The following is a 17,382-nucleotide window of genomic DNA, read 5'->3' as shown; positions in this document are numbered from 1 at the left end:
TGTTTGTCTGTTGTTACATTGTTATGTGCATTTCCATGGCATATTACTGTGTGTTGCAGTTGCATTTGGACAGTTGCAGAACGTGAGGTGCTGGTGCCATATCCCTTGGCATTATGTTGTTGACCTCAACTGCATTTGTACAAATTCACAAAATAAAATGCAAATAACAGCTGTCAAGAATTGTGATGGATGAATGTGCTTTTTACTGGTGCACAGTATTTTATCCAATCTACATTTGGTGAAGGTAAACAGAGTCTTTCCATAGCAGAGTTTTTTTTATAGTCCAGACCATAGTGCAGCACATTCCAACACATGTTCGAGTGTGTCACGTTCAATACATGCCTTGGTAGGAACAAACAGTGAGATTGAGGCTTCATTTCCCTCATCATTTAAATGTTAGTTATTTAAATGCATGGTCTGAAAACAAAGGCTATGGTTAGTGGTCTTTAACAAAGAAATGCTTTTGCATTTCAACATCTGCTGTCTCAACTTCTTTTGAAAATGACAGACTATATAATAGAGAACTGTCACACGTTGTGAGACTTTTCTTTTTTAGTTATTGTTCCCTGTAGTGGAAGTATTTAACAGAAGTGTCACATTCTTAATTAAATTAAATTTGGGTGGCTCTCACATAAGCAATTAATAAGTATCCAGTGGTGACTATATGAACATTTCCTTTGCTGCATCATTGGGCACAAACCAGTCTTCAATGTATATCAACTTTGTCAAATGATAAAATCATAGTCATGTCTTCTTATATGGAACACTCTTCCCTCATTATTTCTTTGATATAACATATTTTAGCGCACACATATTAGTGAGGCTATCTTTTTACTTAACAATTTCTTGTAATTCACAGAAACACTTATTTCACACTGATGTGAAAGAAAGGAAAGGCTTAGAGATCTTCAATGCAGAAACAGGTTACAAGGCAAGGGTGACACAGATGCTCACACGCAAGGAAACTACCCCAGGTTATTACACATGACACGCTGACTCCAAATCTCTAACATTAGAATACCCCAAATGAAACATTAAGCACAAAATAGAACATGAACACACACATGAAACTCTGGAAGCGCACAACCGTCTTTGCATGATAATATGTTAGCTCTATCTGTTTAATATTTTCTCAAATGGCATTCTTTACTATAATAAATCCAAAGCATGCAATTTCTCCGCAAATAGCACCCCTACCCCTTCCACTTATGGATACGTTGTGCCCCCTGGCGGTTAAAAGGCAAAGTATAATTATTCATATTTATATCAGGAGAACCAGAGACACTTTAAGGAAGAGAAACACCCCTGAACTCTCTGGTATCCAAGGTGACAAATTGAGGAGTGATAAACTGGTCTGTTGGCCCACCCAGTGGCCAACGTCTTATGCTCCATATGTGGGGTTTGACTCCCTCTAGTGTTTCAAAACAATGCAATCCGATTATACATCAAAATGAAACACATCACTGTGGACCAATCGCATTCTGGGTATGGGGATTATTTAGGCTACATAAACCTCAATAAACATATGATTAGAATAAAATATTTTGATTGCGCCTCAATGACAGTTTATTTAAAACATTTTCTTTTGTAAAGCCTGGCCTATTTATTGGAAAATGCCACCTCAGGGTCATAAGGGGGGCTTCGAGCCAGCATACAGTCTTTTATCTCTTATTGATGCATAGGCCTACCAAAAGATACGTAAATCATGTATTCATACAGTGATGGCATTTTTAAGATCTTTAACAGAGTGTTTCATTTAAGGTGATGATTTTGAAGTGAGGTTATTTTTTTTATAAATTAATTGAAGATGAACAAGGCCTGTGCCTACATGCAGACAATGTAGGCTATCTACTGCTATGTCATTATTTATATGTTTTCACATATTCTGGCACATTTGAAAATGGAACGAATCTTACTATTGTAATAAAAAGTATAAATGTATTGTCTGTATGAATACATTGAGTTCCATGTTTCTCGCGTTTTGGTTCGTCGTGTTGTCAAAGCATCATGATGTTCTCCATGGTGATGACAATTCGCCCTCTTCCCCCCTGCTTCAGCGAAATGGTTCAATCTATCGACGACGCTTTACCCCGTGTCTTTAGTATTGACTGAACGCCATAGAACAGGTTCATTCACTTGTTACAGTTTTGTGATATCATAAGCCTCAAGCAAGACCTGTTAAAATGACAACGGGAACTGGTGCATACAGACAGTAAAAATAAACAAGCGGCAACGTGAGGGACCGATTGGCACGCTGTAGTGGGCAGTATTGGCTTCACCAAGGAGCCTATGGTTGAGGTAACGTAATGTCACGCATGAAGCTACTTTCGTTCTTTCCCTAACAATACAAGCTAACTAAATTCACCTTGCAGCTCATTCCTGTATGCTTATTTGTCAATGAAGACGTAATAACCAAGTGAATACCAAGCGTGCCTGCTCTGCATTTGTCACCTTATATTACAGTACGTCCCATCTCCTCGAAAGCTAACGTTTAAAGCTAACGTTCTGAACCAGGATCTCGCAGCAAAAAAGAAAAGAAACGGCAGTACCACTAGCAGGGATTGTATCACGGCTATCAACATATTACATCACCACCAGCATCATTCAGTATTCGTTTTTTTGTGTAACCAGCTTAAAATTTGAAACAGTATTATTACTTATTATGTAAACAATTTCATTTAATTTCACGTGTGTATGCTTCCATGTTGACATCTCGGGCCTAGCTTATTGTGAAGCGAGGTGTCCTTATGAACCCATTGTTTCAGTTGCCTTTATCACTCTTCTGTCCTAAAGCTGTTTCCGAGAAGGCTAATTGACAAGCCTATGTTGGACAAAATACATCAAGTAGCTCTGTATAGACTGTCCATACTTTATTTAGGATAGGCTGTCGATAGGGTATAGTATGTAGGATATAATATGTAAATAATATATATAAGGCTGGATTTGCTTTGTTCAACTATAGGGCTAGCTTTTCTGGTAGTGTGTTTTCTTTGTGGTATGTTTAAAAATTAACCCTAACCAAATCCTTAAAAAACAGTTGAGATGACATGCTCATGACTGTGAATGAGAAGGTTTTGGTCCACTTTATTCGTTCATATTGTGGTGCCACCAATATGAAGCAGGTGCTCCTGACATGCCACTTGAAGCTCAGGGTTTGTTTGTGACTACAGAATTATTGTAGACAGATTATCAAAACTCGGGGTCATTTAAAATACAAATGTCACCATGCGTTCTGTATAATTGTTAAAACAGGCTAAGAATGTCAGGCTGTTATTTCTTTATTGTTCATACATTTTTGAATGAAGCATAACTTTGTGGAATGATTCTATGAATCTCTCAGCTGCTCATACCATTCAAACTGGTCATGGGGAAATGTGCCCATTAAATCCTCTTAGGTTATCGGTCTAAAGCCTATCTATTGGTGGGATTAGAGAAATATAAAGCCCTTGATACCTAATCCATCACAATAATACGAGATACAGTAGGCTAATTACTTCACATTGTTGCAACTGGCTTGATGATTTCAGCTGCCGTCAGAAACCAGGTACTTAGGCTACACAAGGTGGCATCTGACTCAGAGGTCCGTGCCAGCTAGTTAGGTTTCATGTTTGTGTGTTGGTTACTCTATATCATTAAGGCATTGAAGCCAGGCACCAAGCTAATTGCATGTTGTCATGACAACAAAGGGTGTAACATTGTTTTGTGTAGGCCACTACACCTAGGCCACTGTGTAGTTGAACAGAATTCTGCAAGCCCTACTACACCTAAGAAAAGACTGTGGAGGTGGTGAATAAAAATGTCCCTCCCACACTATCTGGCAGACTGTACTGTACTCCTTTGAACTACAGTGAACATACTCTGCAGTAATGGCATAGACTATTCCTCATCTTCTGTCGTCAAGCATGTTCAGATTTTTAAAGGCTGTGTGATGTCATGTAGGCCATGCATCCTTTTGGAATGGAAACACACCGACTTGGCTCTCTCACTCAGGCCTCGGACAGGCTGGCCCATTTATGGCATTCAGTGATGATGCAATCAGAGACGTTCAATGGCCCACAGCTCTTTTCCGCATCAGGCATTCATACGGGCACCCACTGTGTCCTAGGCATCACTCCATTATTCTAACTCCCGCTGATAGCATTCCTGAAAGGCTTCTGTAGAATGTAGCCTGTATTCCACAAATATTTGTCATAGTGATACCGAAGAATGTCTTGATAATTAGGCCTTAAAGTATTGCAGGATGTCTAATGGACTGTGAAGTATGTGAAAAGGCAGTTTTTTTTTAGTTTAATGGCACATCCACACTGTTGATATATTGTTGTGTCTGTAAGACCTCCTAAATACATTGCATAAAGGTTGAGAACTGTATGGGGGTAACAGCTGGTCGGTTCTCACTCATGCATTTACAGCCAGTAATAATATGCGTGATCACTGGCTACACTCTGTCTCTTTTGTGATCAGATGTAATGTGAAGACCCTGGACGGATTGCAATTACACCTTCCTGAGGTTCAGTCTCATTGTCATGTGATCCAATTACATTACAGTCTCCATGTGTGCTGGGTGCATGCATTTACAGTACCTTGTGCACATACACACCGTTGATAGGATAGGATGTGCTAGGATAAGAATCAGATAAAGAATATATGATGTTTGCATTCTGTCTAATATAGTGATGTAAATCAGGCCTCAGACTCAAGTCCTCAGACTAACTAAGTTGCTCAGGCATTCGATTGAGTTTAACTGAATAATAATAACAAAAAAAAACTTTACCTTGCCCCAAAGACTATTTTTTAGCAATGCCCTTTGAAAAGACAGGTCCCCTAATAAATGCTTCATTTTGCATGATGAAGTAAGCACAAAACACCCTCATGATCTGTTGTACTACACCATATTGGGCGCATGCTATACAAGGTAGTCACTCTTTTTAGCAGTTGTCATCTCGTGTTTTGTGTCCAAAGAACAAATGTCCTGTGCACGTGTAAGGATGTGTCAGTTTTTATCGCATACCATTTGTCTCTAGTTTTATAGCCTGCCCCTCATCCTGGACCATGGTGATGATAAAGTGGTCATCTGCTCAATACTTATGCGCATAGTTCTCTAAAAGGTTATGCTATCCTTCAGTATATTGCACTTTTTATTCTGGTCAAAACTGATATAAATCACAGTAAACACGAAGGGTGTTATTAGCTTGTGGCATCTTTAGGGAAAGAAGATAGATTTATATTGTGCTGTGTTTTTTTTATCATACATTATACAAGTATTAGTCACAGTAATTAAATTATATATTTACCTGTTTGCAAAAAAAAAAGTACATGAAGAACGTGAAGAAGTTTCATTCTTAGCGGGGTATCTTCCAAAAGTACATGAAGAACGTGAAGAAGTTTCATTCTTAGCGGGGTATCTTCCATAGCCTGTTGAGTCCAACTTGTTACATTTGTGTGTCACAATTCTTTCTTGTCCTTTAATGTAGACCCTTTTATTGATATTTGACATTTCGTTTGAGTTTTGTCTGTAAGGGGCTTCTTTCAACATCCCACTGCGACTCCTAAAGTCAATGAAATGACAGTTACACGTTTTGAAGTTTTGAACACCTCTGTACCTTGCGGAAGGTGAGCTTCTCAAGTGAGCATCTTTAGTGCTGCTTCTCATTGAAGACATAAACAACAGATGTAATGAGCTGCTTGTAAGGAAGAAGAAGGGGGAAAAAAACCGACTTTGTGGCAGGAAACCTTGTGATGAGCAACAATAGTCACTTTGTTAGTGGCTTTCACACCGTCACTGTCAGGTTATTTTTACGGCACAATACTGCTGTTGACGTGGAATGGGTCTGTTTGCTTTACGGAGCTGAGAGTGTGCTCTTTCATAGACCTCTGGCTTAGAGGTAACGGGGCTAAAATTGACAGAATAAACTTGGTGGCTTTTGTTTGACACGGCTGTTATGCTTACGTTCCTTTTATGTGAGCATCAGTCTGCCATTAAAGAACTGAACAGGAGAAGGATCATGATGCTTTGAATAGCTAGTCATCGTTCCTTAGCGTTTCAGCATATATCATGCAAGCACATAGATATCCATTTCAGTTTATTTGGTTTTCTATCTTAGACTTATCTAAATAAACATGTCCCTTGGATAGCTGCTTGATGATTTATGGGTAGATATTGTATTTTGGAACGTACCTGTCTGCTGGTTAAGTCAGCTTGATCTGTGATGGATAAATTGCTTGCAGTCTTTTCTTCACATCACGGAGGACATAGCAGACTGTTCTCAGCCGAGAAATAATCTTCTTCTGAAGAGAACAAAAAGACGTATTGGCATATTTAACCTGGGTGTCCATGACCAGAACTGCAGATTTAGCCTTAACAGTGGGGCACGAGTAAGAGTATACTGTCCAAGAGAAAGTACACTGGGCTAAAGAGCTACATGTTTGGTACATGTTTGGTACTGTGGTACATGTTTGGTTCTGTGGTAGTGAACCTGTGTGAGAATCTCCATCTTCTGAAGTTCTGTTGTGGTGCATTGTCATGGCAATCACATCTGAGGGTTTTATGGAGATATGCAGATATCTTGTGCATGAAAACATTCCGTAAAGTTTTTTGTTTTTTTTCAAAGTGCTATCGAAAGATGCTCATAGTTCTCTTTCCAGTTCTGGTCGTATTACTCACTTGGACTTTATGCCCGATAACATGACAGTATATAAAAATGAATTACCATGGGTGTGTGTTTCTGCATTTAAGCTTTTTGGCATGATACACAATATTTTTTTGTGCAGTCCAAGGCTACACATGCTTGACAAACGAGCTGATAAAACAGCTTTATTCTTAACATATGCACGACACAGGAACATTTGCATCTTGTTTGATCTTGTTTGCTACAGTGTAACACGCTCTTCAGAGCAGGTGTCCTCTGTAGCATCAGTGACAGATCTTTTAATGTATCGGCATCATAAGGCCTTGCCTTTTCATAAGATCCATGGGTCTGCACACCAGCAGGATCTGCATGCCTTACTGTCTTTCATTTTCTACAGAAGAAATGGGATCACTGCTCCACGTTAGCATGTGGTAGTAACACTGGAGCTGAGTATGACCATGACAAAAGAGCTCTGTAGGCAGATGCTCATATTGGAGGTGACTGCCCTCTGCTGTTCTGCGTTCCTTCTGAGTAGGGGTGGGAAAAAAATGGGATTAATCGATTTTTCTCAATTCTCTCTAAAACGATTCTGTCTCGATTCAGAAAAGTTTATTATCGATTTTGTAATAAAAAAATAAATAAAAAACACATCCATTTTATGTTGAAATGTAAGCTGCATCGATTATTGCATTGCTCATAGAAAGTCAAAATTGAAAAAGCTTTTTCTCTAGTAAAGAAAATAGAGAAGGTAATTCATCTGTTGATTTTCTTTAATTATCAAACACAAAGTAGGAAATGATTTTAGACTCTGAGTTGAAAACTCAAATGATTTAAAAGACGAAATGCATCGATAATCGTTTTATCGATTTAGAATTGATAATCGATAATCGGTTTAAAATCGATAATCGGTTTAGAATCGAATCGTTGACCTCTGAATCGGATTGATTGGTTCAAAGGGTTCATTTCAGAACAAATTTGTTAAAATAGTGCTGTTTAAAATGTATGTCTTTGTATGAGATCACTGGTGATGGTTAGGTCACATCTGTTATTGTCTCTTAGTATTCATCAACCTGTAGGTGTCATGAGTAGCCGGCGTGTGCAGGCTTTTCTGTTTAATATTTAATTTAGAACTATAACAAAAATGCTAATGTCATTTGGCTTATAGTCATATGAATTCATCATTAATAATGATGTATATGATGTATCTATTTCCTTTTTTTTTTTCATTACAGTAGGCCTATGTGTTTCTAGATTTAAGTAAACGAAAAGCATAGCAAATACGTTTTCCACAGTTTCTTTGTTCAAAACAATGATTAACAGTTTAATAAGAGAATACTTCTTAGTTTAAAGAACTGTACAAAAATATAAGATAGTTAACTTTGGAACAGACAGCTGCACTCTACTGTACAGAGGCTGTGGATTCTTTCCCAGTCCCATTTATATTTCTCGCTGCAGCTTTGTGACATAATTTATGGCCTGGGCCTCATAATGTATGCACTACTTTTAGCTGACACCAGATGGCAGGCTGGAGCCACCCACGTTTTCTGAGATGCACAGATTTCCGCGCTAATCCGGGCTCTGTCTGTGCATGTGGAAAAAAGAGCAATATGGAGGAGATATTAAGGATCCTGCTGATGCTCTCTAAAGAAATCAACTCTAACCTGATTTTATGATTAGGCCCAAGGCCTGCTTGGTGTTGCTGCCAAAGTGATTTATGAGCCGAGCACTGAGCAGGCAGGCGGGGCAGGTGATTACCGCTCTGACTCATTTGTCATGAAAGGGCCTCCTTTACGAGGGAAATATATGTTTGAATAGTAAATAGGAGCTTAAATATCCAGTCGTAAAGTGATACCTCCGAGTGCAAACTAAAAACTTCGACAGATGTCACACAGAGACAGTTCTTTCGCTCTTAAAAAAGTTTGCAGGAAGTGCTGCTTTGGTTCTGGTTTCGGGACCAAAATCCCCCCATATATTGACGTTTTCAACCATGGTAAACACGTCTGTCTTTTGTGGCCGTGTTTTTTCTATCTGTTCATGTGTCGGAATGTAAAAAATAATATGGGATTTTTTCTAGATTGAAAAAAAAATGTCTTTATATTATCAGTTTGGGAAAGAATTGTTGGAAATTATATGGAATCATTTCTTTTTACACCAAATATAGCAGTTTCATATAGCATGGTAAGATTGACAAACAAACGTATTACAATGTACTTATCTGCTCTCTGAGTTCCGTATCAAACCTCTTCTTGTTCTGAGGGGACTGATACATTTGAAACCCTGTTTTTGGGCCGAGACACCATAGAGAAGAGCACGTCGGGGGTGGTGGTCGGGTGTGGTGGTGGTGGTGGTGGTGGTGGTGGTGGGTGGGGGGGATGTAGAGTGCTGCAGGGGGTTGTGGGACTCGTCTGCACAGGGCCACAGAGAGTTAATGGATCCTGGAGGCCAGGGGTGGACAGTGAATGGATTAGGCTGCATAGTGCAGCTCCTGCTGCTGCTCGCCCCTTTAACTGGAAATGCTGAACTGTATCCTACCCTGGGGAGTGCTGGTGTCAGCACACAACTCATCAGCTTTCCGCTGCACCCCGCCGCCCCCCCCCCCCCCCCCCCCCCCGCTCAACCCCCCAGTTCTGTGCATTTGCCGGGAGATCTTACCGAGATGCAGGGGTGCAGGTCGGGGCTTAGGATGCTTCATTATGTTTAGCGGCTTACTCTTGTGATGCTTGAGAAGTTAAGGTCTGATCTCGTGCTGAGCTGTTGATATCTACTGGGTGTTAGCACAATATGTGCAAAATGATGCAAGCATGGGACAAAATGTGTTGACGTGAAAATTGAATTTAAACCCAAACAACACGCCAGGCAATGTTCCACATTTTCTTTATTTTGATGTTGCAGATGTTGAAAATACCATTGCATCAGTGACCTCCAAACTGAGACAACCATTTCACTGTTTTACCAGTTTCTATGCCCAACAACGTAATCAGCCCAGTTTTGTATGGTAACACCTTGTGTAGTTATTTGATTTGTGACAATCCACTTGGGATATTGATAACTTTCTGATGTGTGTGAGCCTTAACTTTCTTTTCAACCTGCTCCTCTGTGTTACATAAAATAGTTTAAATCCCCTTTTTGCTGCTGTTCCAGAGGCATCTGGATGCTCTCGCTGGGCGCTTTGCTATCTCCAACGGAACCCCTCCCCTCTACGCCCCTCCATGCGCCCGAGCCAGCGGACGGCACCCGATGATCCTGACCGCTGGCTGCAGTGACAGCGCCGTCCGCCCCGACCAGGGAGAAACAGTCGCCGTGTGTAGGAGCTGCTCGGAGTCCTGGGAGACTGGCAGGACGGCCCGCCCCACCCTCTGACCTCTCCGTGTGTGAGATGCCCTCTCTCCACGACAATGGAGGTGAGTGTTCCAGCCCTCTCGTCTGGCCCTCAGCATCAGATGCACCATTACCTCACCCAGGGCTCCAGAGCGGCACGTGGGCACGTGGAGACAGCTGCAGATGAGGCACACACACACACACACACACACACACACACACACACACACACACACACACACACACACACACATATGCATGAACACAGTTGTACGCACACACACACACACACACACACACACACACACACATGCATGCACATAGCTGTACGCACACACACACACACACACACGCGCACACACACACACACACAAACCTACATACACACACAAATGTGCACAAACAGATTTAGACACTTATACACACACGCACGCAAACAGAGAAACAGTCAGAGTGGTCTTTTGTCATTGTTTCGGCCTATAAATGACAATCTCACAAACAACACAATAACCCATGCTTCTCCTTCTGGCTCTATTTTCTGTGTTAAGGTGCATTGATAACACTTGCCAATAACTATTCTTTATTTATATTGTGCCTAAAATTGTGACTTTCACTCCATTGCCTCCTCCTCTGAGATGACAGTACCTCTTTTCTGTGCCGTGTTCCCTCAGAGGATCAAGGAACATCCCCTGTGAATCTCCCATCCGCCCTGGCCAATCAGAATGATGGAAAGAGGAAGGTTCGCTCCAAGAAGAAAAAGGGAATCATCACTGCCAACGTGGCAGGCACCAAATATGAAATAGGTACTGTGAACATCCTACTCAAGCCCAGAGAATGTCTTAAACCATATATGAAATAGGTACTGTGAACACCCTCCTCATGCCTAGAGAATGTCTTGAGACTGTCACCACACATTCACAAGTAGAGTATTTCATATATAAGGCTATATCCAGAATAGTGTTAAAGGGAAACTTTGGGATTTTTTAAACCTCGGCCCTATTTTTAGATATTTTTGGGTCCAAGTGTTTACTGGGCCCAACTGACGAGCAAAGTCGAGTTAGAATGCTAATACTGCAAGTGCCACACGACTATACAATGGAATCCGATCAGGCAAAGCAGCACGTCAAAGTAAACTGCTTGTTTTCACCACTGGCAGGCTTGTAAATGTTATTATAAGGTTCGGACAACATGGAAAGGGTCCCTACAGAGATGCAACTGCTCGGTAACCGTAAAGAAACGGTAGAAAAAGACTGTTAGTACATTCAGGGTTTAACCCGTCTCACTGAGCCACCTGAGAAATGTATTGAATAAATGCACTGGCAGCACCAACAACGAAGTGGCTTCACATAGGCTCCACATTAAACAATTCTGAGATATTTAATGAAGCATCAATGGTGCATAGCCACTCTGATACATAGTGAGTGAAGGAGGTGAAGTCCCCCCCTTAACCTTGCCCTTGCCCTTCTTGAGGGCGGGAATCTTGTGGCTCGCATGCCCACTTGAACAGTGGCAGAAGATTGTTTCTTGGTTGGAAAAGGATGCAATGGTTGCAATGATGGGGCAAGGTTGCAATGATGGACCAACTTTGCTGGTCGACAATTGCTGCTCAACGACACTGGCTCCTGTTCTAGTATGAGGCCAATACGGTATATCACCATGAAAATAATGCCTTTCAATTTAAGTGGGTATTGGGCCTTGTATAATAATAATTCAGTTTGAACAATAATTTATATATCCATCATTCAAAATGATCAGTGACCACATTGTTATTGATGATGATCGAAATTAAATGACATTGTTGAGGTGAGCCCAAGATGTGCACATATCAAGATGGATAGCAATACTTTGTGAATAATGAGTTGTTTGTGAACCACCATATTGTCTTCATTAGCAGCATACAGCATGCAACAGACGAACTGCCATTGGTGGCAAACACAACAGGCCTTTAATGTGCAGGACAGTCCTATCTCAGTGTGGGGTTAATTGAACTTAGACAGGGCTGAAGGGGTCAGTGACAATGATGAATAACCAGCGAGGGTGTTCAAGTTGAGGTGATGGCAGGTACACCTGGTAGCCAAGGCTCACTTTAATTACTCTAATGATCTGTTAGCTGTTGTCTCCTCCGTGGCAGCAGAAGTTAGGGGCAGAGTTGGTACATGCTTACCACTTTTTTATGGATTCCTAAGGCCAAGGTGCAATTACGCAATATTAGGTATAACATCTTCAGGTTTGGAGGACTCGAGAAATAATTAATACCCTGTTTCGTCAGGGCAGATAAATTTTTCATTAGATCTTGAATAATGAATAGTTATTGGATTAATGTCTAAACGTGTTGGCCACCTATCTCTCATGTTTTCCAGTCTGTGGGGATTTATTGAATACATTTTAAGGCATTAATTATCTTCGGTTGGAAAAAAAGTGTTGCGAATGATTGCACCGTGGCCCCCTGCACCTCAAGTAAATGCCCGGAGCCTTTTGATCAGTGAGATATTTAACCAATTTCTGCCACGCTGGGCTTCGTCGCTGGATAACTAAACGCAATCCGCAACATTTCAACATAAGCGCTCCTCAATTATCGGAGCTTTTTTTTTATGATTTCCTGTCTTTTATTGTGTGCCAGGTAAGATGATCCCCTTCAGCCCTGTTAGTGGCACTCATTAGTGGGCTGTAGTCAGCCGAGCGAGGTGTCTCAGTGCGAACAACACCGGGCCACGCTGACTGCCTTCTCGCCTTCTTGTTGTTTCAGTGCGTGTCGTAATTAACGAGATGGCTTTCCTGAAGACCCGGGACGAGGACGAGACGGCCAACCTCATCTGGAGTGACTCGGCTGTTCAGCACGAAAAAATCGCCGAGCTCAGGAACTACCAGGTACCGTAATGCATCAGTAATAACCACTGAACAATAGACGGAAGAGTGCTGAACACAAAATGATTTGTTGTCCAGGAAGTCGTCTGCTTTGAAAACCCTTTGAAAACTCTTCTTATTAAGAGCTAAGTTCCCACCAGCAGCTTCCTGAATAGACAGATCTGTGGCATGTTTTGGTTAAAGCTGTATTTGAATGACATATCGACACTTCCACTGAGGGGGCCTAACCATTTCATCAGCCAACTAAAACCCAAGTTAAATCATTATTCTCTAGAGTCAGGAACTTCACTAGATAGTCAAACTTTCCAAAGCATACTCCGTAGCTTAGCTCCCTAGGCCAGGAGTGTGGCATTACACATCTGGCCGTGATTAACGAAGGGATCAAGTGTGAAACGCCAAGTCGTGTGAGGTGAATGGAGCAGCTGCAGGCATTGTTCCATCATGGGGGGAGAGAGACAGAGGCAGAGGCAGATGAGTCCCTTTGTGTGACAGCCCTCCAGCCTAGCACTCAGAGCCCTGACTGAGACACATGCTCTCAACAGCAACTGAGAAAGAGAGAGAGAGAGAGAGAGAGAGAGAGAGAGAGAGAGAGAGAGAGAGAGAGAGAGAGGGGGGGGAAAGAAGGGAAGATTAAAAAAGAAAGGGAATCCATGAAGATAAGGAAGATATAGAAATATATATAGAGAGAGAGATTGCTAATGTGTCCCACAGTCCCTCCACCTTTGTTACAGCACTAGTGTTGTCATCATGCTTTGGAGAGACAGAGCTTGGACCCTGAATGGCATAACAGTGGTGTGTGTGTGTGTGTGTGTGTGTGTGTGTGTGTGTGTGTGAGTATGAGTGTGTGTGTGTTTGTGTGTGTTTGTGTGTGTTTGTGTGTGTATGTGTGTGTGTGTGTATGTGTGTGTGTGTGTGTGTGTTTGTGTGTATGTGTCAATGTGTGTGTGTGAGTATGAGTGTGTGTGTGTTTGAGTGTTTGTGTGTGTGTATTTGTGTGTGTGTGTGTGTGTGAGTGTGTGTGTGTTTGAGTGTGTGTGTGTTTGAGTGTGTGTGTGTTTGAGTGTGTGTTTGTGTGTGTATGTGTGTGTGTATTTTCAGCCTAACCGCAATATAAATGTGGATGCATTTTGTTTCCCTGAGACAGCCAGCCCTGACCTTCTCAGTAGCATGGGCAGCATTGGCCATCCATCTTCTTCATGGGCTATGTAATTACACTAGGCAGCAACAATCGATGAAATCATTTCATGGCCAAAGCTGCATGTTTGTTTTGGTCCGAAACCGGTAGGATCTGAGTAGGGGGTGGACGGGCAGCTAAACAATGTGTTTCTTTTTTCAGTCGCAGTTTTTCGTTTTTGATTCTCTTGGAATAATATTTATCAAATTTCTTTTTTCTAATACCGCTCACATAAAAATGCATTCATGAATCCTTAATGTTACCAACTTGGGCACATTAGCATGAATTCCTTCCACATTTCTTAGTGAAATGTAAAATGTTTTTTTTTTTTTTTTCATTTCCCTCCTCTTTTTTTTTTTTTTTTTTGTAGCTGTCTTCAGGAAGTTTGCTGTCAAGCCCCAGTTCATAGGAGCCTAATTAACTGCACTGTTCTACCTCATTTGGTCAAAGCATACAGAAAGCCAGCCTTTTCTCTCTGCATTCAATGCAATTCATTCATCTGTCACTGCTTACAATTGCAGGGTCCCTGATGCAGAACCAATTACCTTGGCCTCTGGAGTTGAGATTGATCGCCCTTTTTCTTGTTTTAATTTAAAACGATGTGGTAAACTAACTAAGGGTCAGGGAAGGTCTTGCAATCACCTTTTGTTTTGAGTCCATAATTGGGCATAAATGTCAGAACATTGTAATCTCACCTCAGCTTTTTCCCTTTAATGTTGCTCCTTTTTTACATGAAGGTGACTAGTGTAACACCCCTGCCGACTTTGTTATTTCTTTTTCATTGTAGAGAATCAACCATTTCCCTGGAATGGGGGAGATCTGCCGGAAAGACTGCTTGGCAAGAAACATGTCCAAGTAAGTATGCATAGAGGATTAAACTGAACGTAATTTAATTCCACGATATTACTTTACCTATTCTTGACCATCTGACTACCAAACCATCTGGGATCATTTTATTACGTCAAACCTCATCATGTAAACACCTTTCTTTTTCTCTCTCTCTCTTTCCCTCTCCCTCTCCCTCCATCTTTATCTCCCTTTTCTGCACTTTCCCGTTCCACGTAGGATGATTAAATTCCAGCCTCAGGAGTACGGCTTCATACCCAAGACCTGGATCTTCCCTGCCGAGTACACCCAGTTCCAGAACTACGTGAAGGAGCTCCGGAGGAAGCGCAAGCATAAGACATTCATCGTGAAGCCGGCTAACGGCGCCATGGGTCACGGGTAGGTCAGGCCCACCAGCCGTCACTCTGGCCCCGCGGCGCTGGCACAGGAACGGCCACATATTGCCACTGGTGTGAGAGACGGGGCCTGACATAAGCTATGGAAAGCAGTGTGTGTGTGTGTGTGTGTGTGTGGGTGTGTGTGTGTGTGTGTGTGTGTGTGTGTGTGTGTGTGTGTGTTCGGGGGGCGCTTCCAAATGGAGAAATTCTGGCACAAGACAAAAGCGATTTTCATAGACCTCATTTTCATTCCCCCCTTTCCATTAATCCACTGCAAGGGCAGTCATAGCAGGTAGTCTGCTCCCTGAAGGAGCTGCATGTGATTATTGAGTCACCTTATCCAGTGCCTTGGAGACCTGGCCACACTATAAATAGTGGTTTCTGTTCTGCACCAGTTTTTTTGTTGTTACTATTCTTTGTGCCTCACCAAAGGCTGTTGACTGACCACTTCCACCACAGCATGGTTAAGCCATATTTTACATTACAAAGCCAAATTACACAGTTTTCAGACAGATTTTTTCCCACTATTTTTCGCAGTGTATTTGAATAGCCTTTAAAACATCACAGAGAGACCATGAGAGCTGCAATGCCAAACTTTTGTCTCAGACGCGTTATTAAAACATACTCCCTTGGATTTGATTTTGAATAAACAGTTATCTGGCTTGTAATTCATTTAGGCACCAACAGATGGAAGGATTGCAGTAGATAAGCCATCCTTTCATATATACAGTACACATTCCCTCAGATTTACCAGCAGTGGTGCTATGGTGAGTAGGCCTGCAACAGTAACTGCATAGCTGCCATACCGCCATATTGGGAGGTGTACCGCGGTATTGAGCTGGCACTGCCGTTACAGTCAACAGCTTTTTTCCCCCTCATCTGAAACTGCTGCCATCCTGGTGCAGCTTCTGGCTAAGTCTGTCGCCTTGTCTTGTCGCTTTTTGTCTATCAGTTTTGAAACGGATCAAGTCGACAGTACAAACGTTCTTTTCTTTCTCCTCATGGGAATGAGAAAACGTTTCTAAAATGTGCAGACCTCTACACTGAGCATACACATAACATTTAGCAAGTGCGTCACTTCATTGTAACTTTTTGGTCGACTGGCTAATCCAATCAATCGAAAGGACTGACACTGAGGAGAAGTGGCGTTGAAAACAAGCCAATGCAACTTTAAAAAAAAAAGTGTTATGGAGGACAACATTCAATGTGTATACCTTTGTTATTTAATTATAACGTGTAACAAAACTCCTGTGAAATGCTTTTTAAATGTGTGTAATAACTATCTCTTTAGTTTCAAATGAATGAATTACTAGAAATGGATTCAGAGAGTGCAGATCCACAACAGGGGCAAATGCCGTCACTCAACGTTTGCGAAAGTGAAACTAAATTTGTGGGAACGCCCCATGATTTAGATCCGCTCCAAAATGTAATGGGTTTGTCCTTGGCTGATGCTTCATCAATCAACCAAGTTTCATAAAAATCACAACCTGCTTTAAGACAAACAGACAAACAAACCACATTGAAATCATAACTTCCTTGGCGGGCATAATTAAACACAGGGGGGTATGGTATTAACGAAAACTGAAAGGTGGCATTCTTCGAATATCGTGGTAAGGAAATATTTATACCGCTGCAGCCCTAGCCAGAATGTATTAAAAACTAAAAAGTTAGCAAAGGCTAAATAATTTTGATACATTAAGAAAGTGAAAGATGATGAGTTTAGCGTGGCCAGTCGGAGGAGGATGTCATAGATTACATTTGAGAGACGCACAGTGTGATGCAGGAAATTAAGTTACAGCCCATCTCTAATTCATTTTCCGTCTGAAAACTAAATGAAGTTATTGTTTGTGTCTGAACCGAAGCTTGTTAAAAAGCGTCAGGCCTGAATACAAACCCCCCATTGGTGCCACATTAAACAGCCGGGCAGAGTGGGTTTTGATTACCTGACATCAGCGCTCATCAATCATGTCGTCTAATTTACCGCTACACCTACAAACAATTTGAGCCCTGTCCATCTTCTAGCCACTCCATATTTACGCCCTCTTTTCTGAGATCGTCATTGTCTGCTGGCTTCCGACATTATATTAGTCCAGAGAAAAACGTTTGCACTTGTCTAGTTTATTTGGCAGTGGCTCTTAGTTATCAGTGTGCAGCCATCACTCCAGCATTTCTATTA

General features: G+C 41.6%; 1 protein-coding gene across 1 annotated transcript in view; it reads left to right on the top strand.

The window, feature by feature from the left end:
• Positions 1-2,141: 2,141 nt before the first annotated feature.
• Positions 2,142-17,382, top strand: part of ttll7 (tubulin tyrosine ligase-like family, member 7) — a 60,248-nt gene continuing 45,007 nt past the window's right edge. Inside the window, exons 1-6 of the mRNA XM_080833808.1 lie at positions 2,142-2,298; positions 9,768-10,027; positions 10,616-10,747; positions 12,691-12,812; positions 14,771-14,838; positions 15,049-15,207. Of these exons, the coding sequence (XP_080689934.1) occupies positions 10,003-10,027; positions 10,616-10,747; positions 12,691-12,812; positions 14,771-14,838; positions 15,049-15,207 (506 nt within the window). The 5' untranslated portion in view covers positions 2,142-2,298; positions 9,768-10,002. The remainder of the gene's footprint in view (positions 2,299-9,767; positions 10,028-10,615; positions 10,748-12,690; positions 12,813-14,770; positions 14,839-15,048; positions 15,208-17,382) is intronic.

This window comes from Sprattus sprattus (assembly GCF_963457725.1).
Source record: "Sprattus sprattus genome assembly, chromosome: 3".
NCBI lineage: Eukaryota > Metazoa > Chordata > Actinopteri > Clupeiformes > Clupeidae > Sprattus > Sprattus sprattus.
This window is presented reverse-complemented; position numbering and strand designations above follow the sequence as displayed.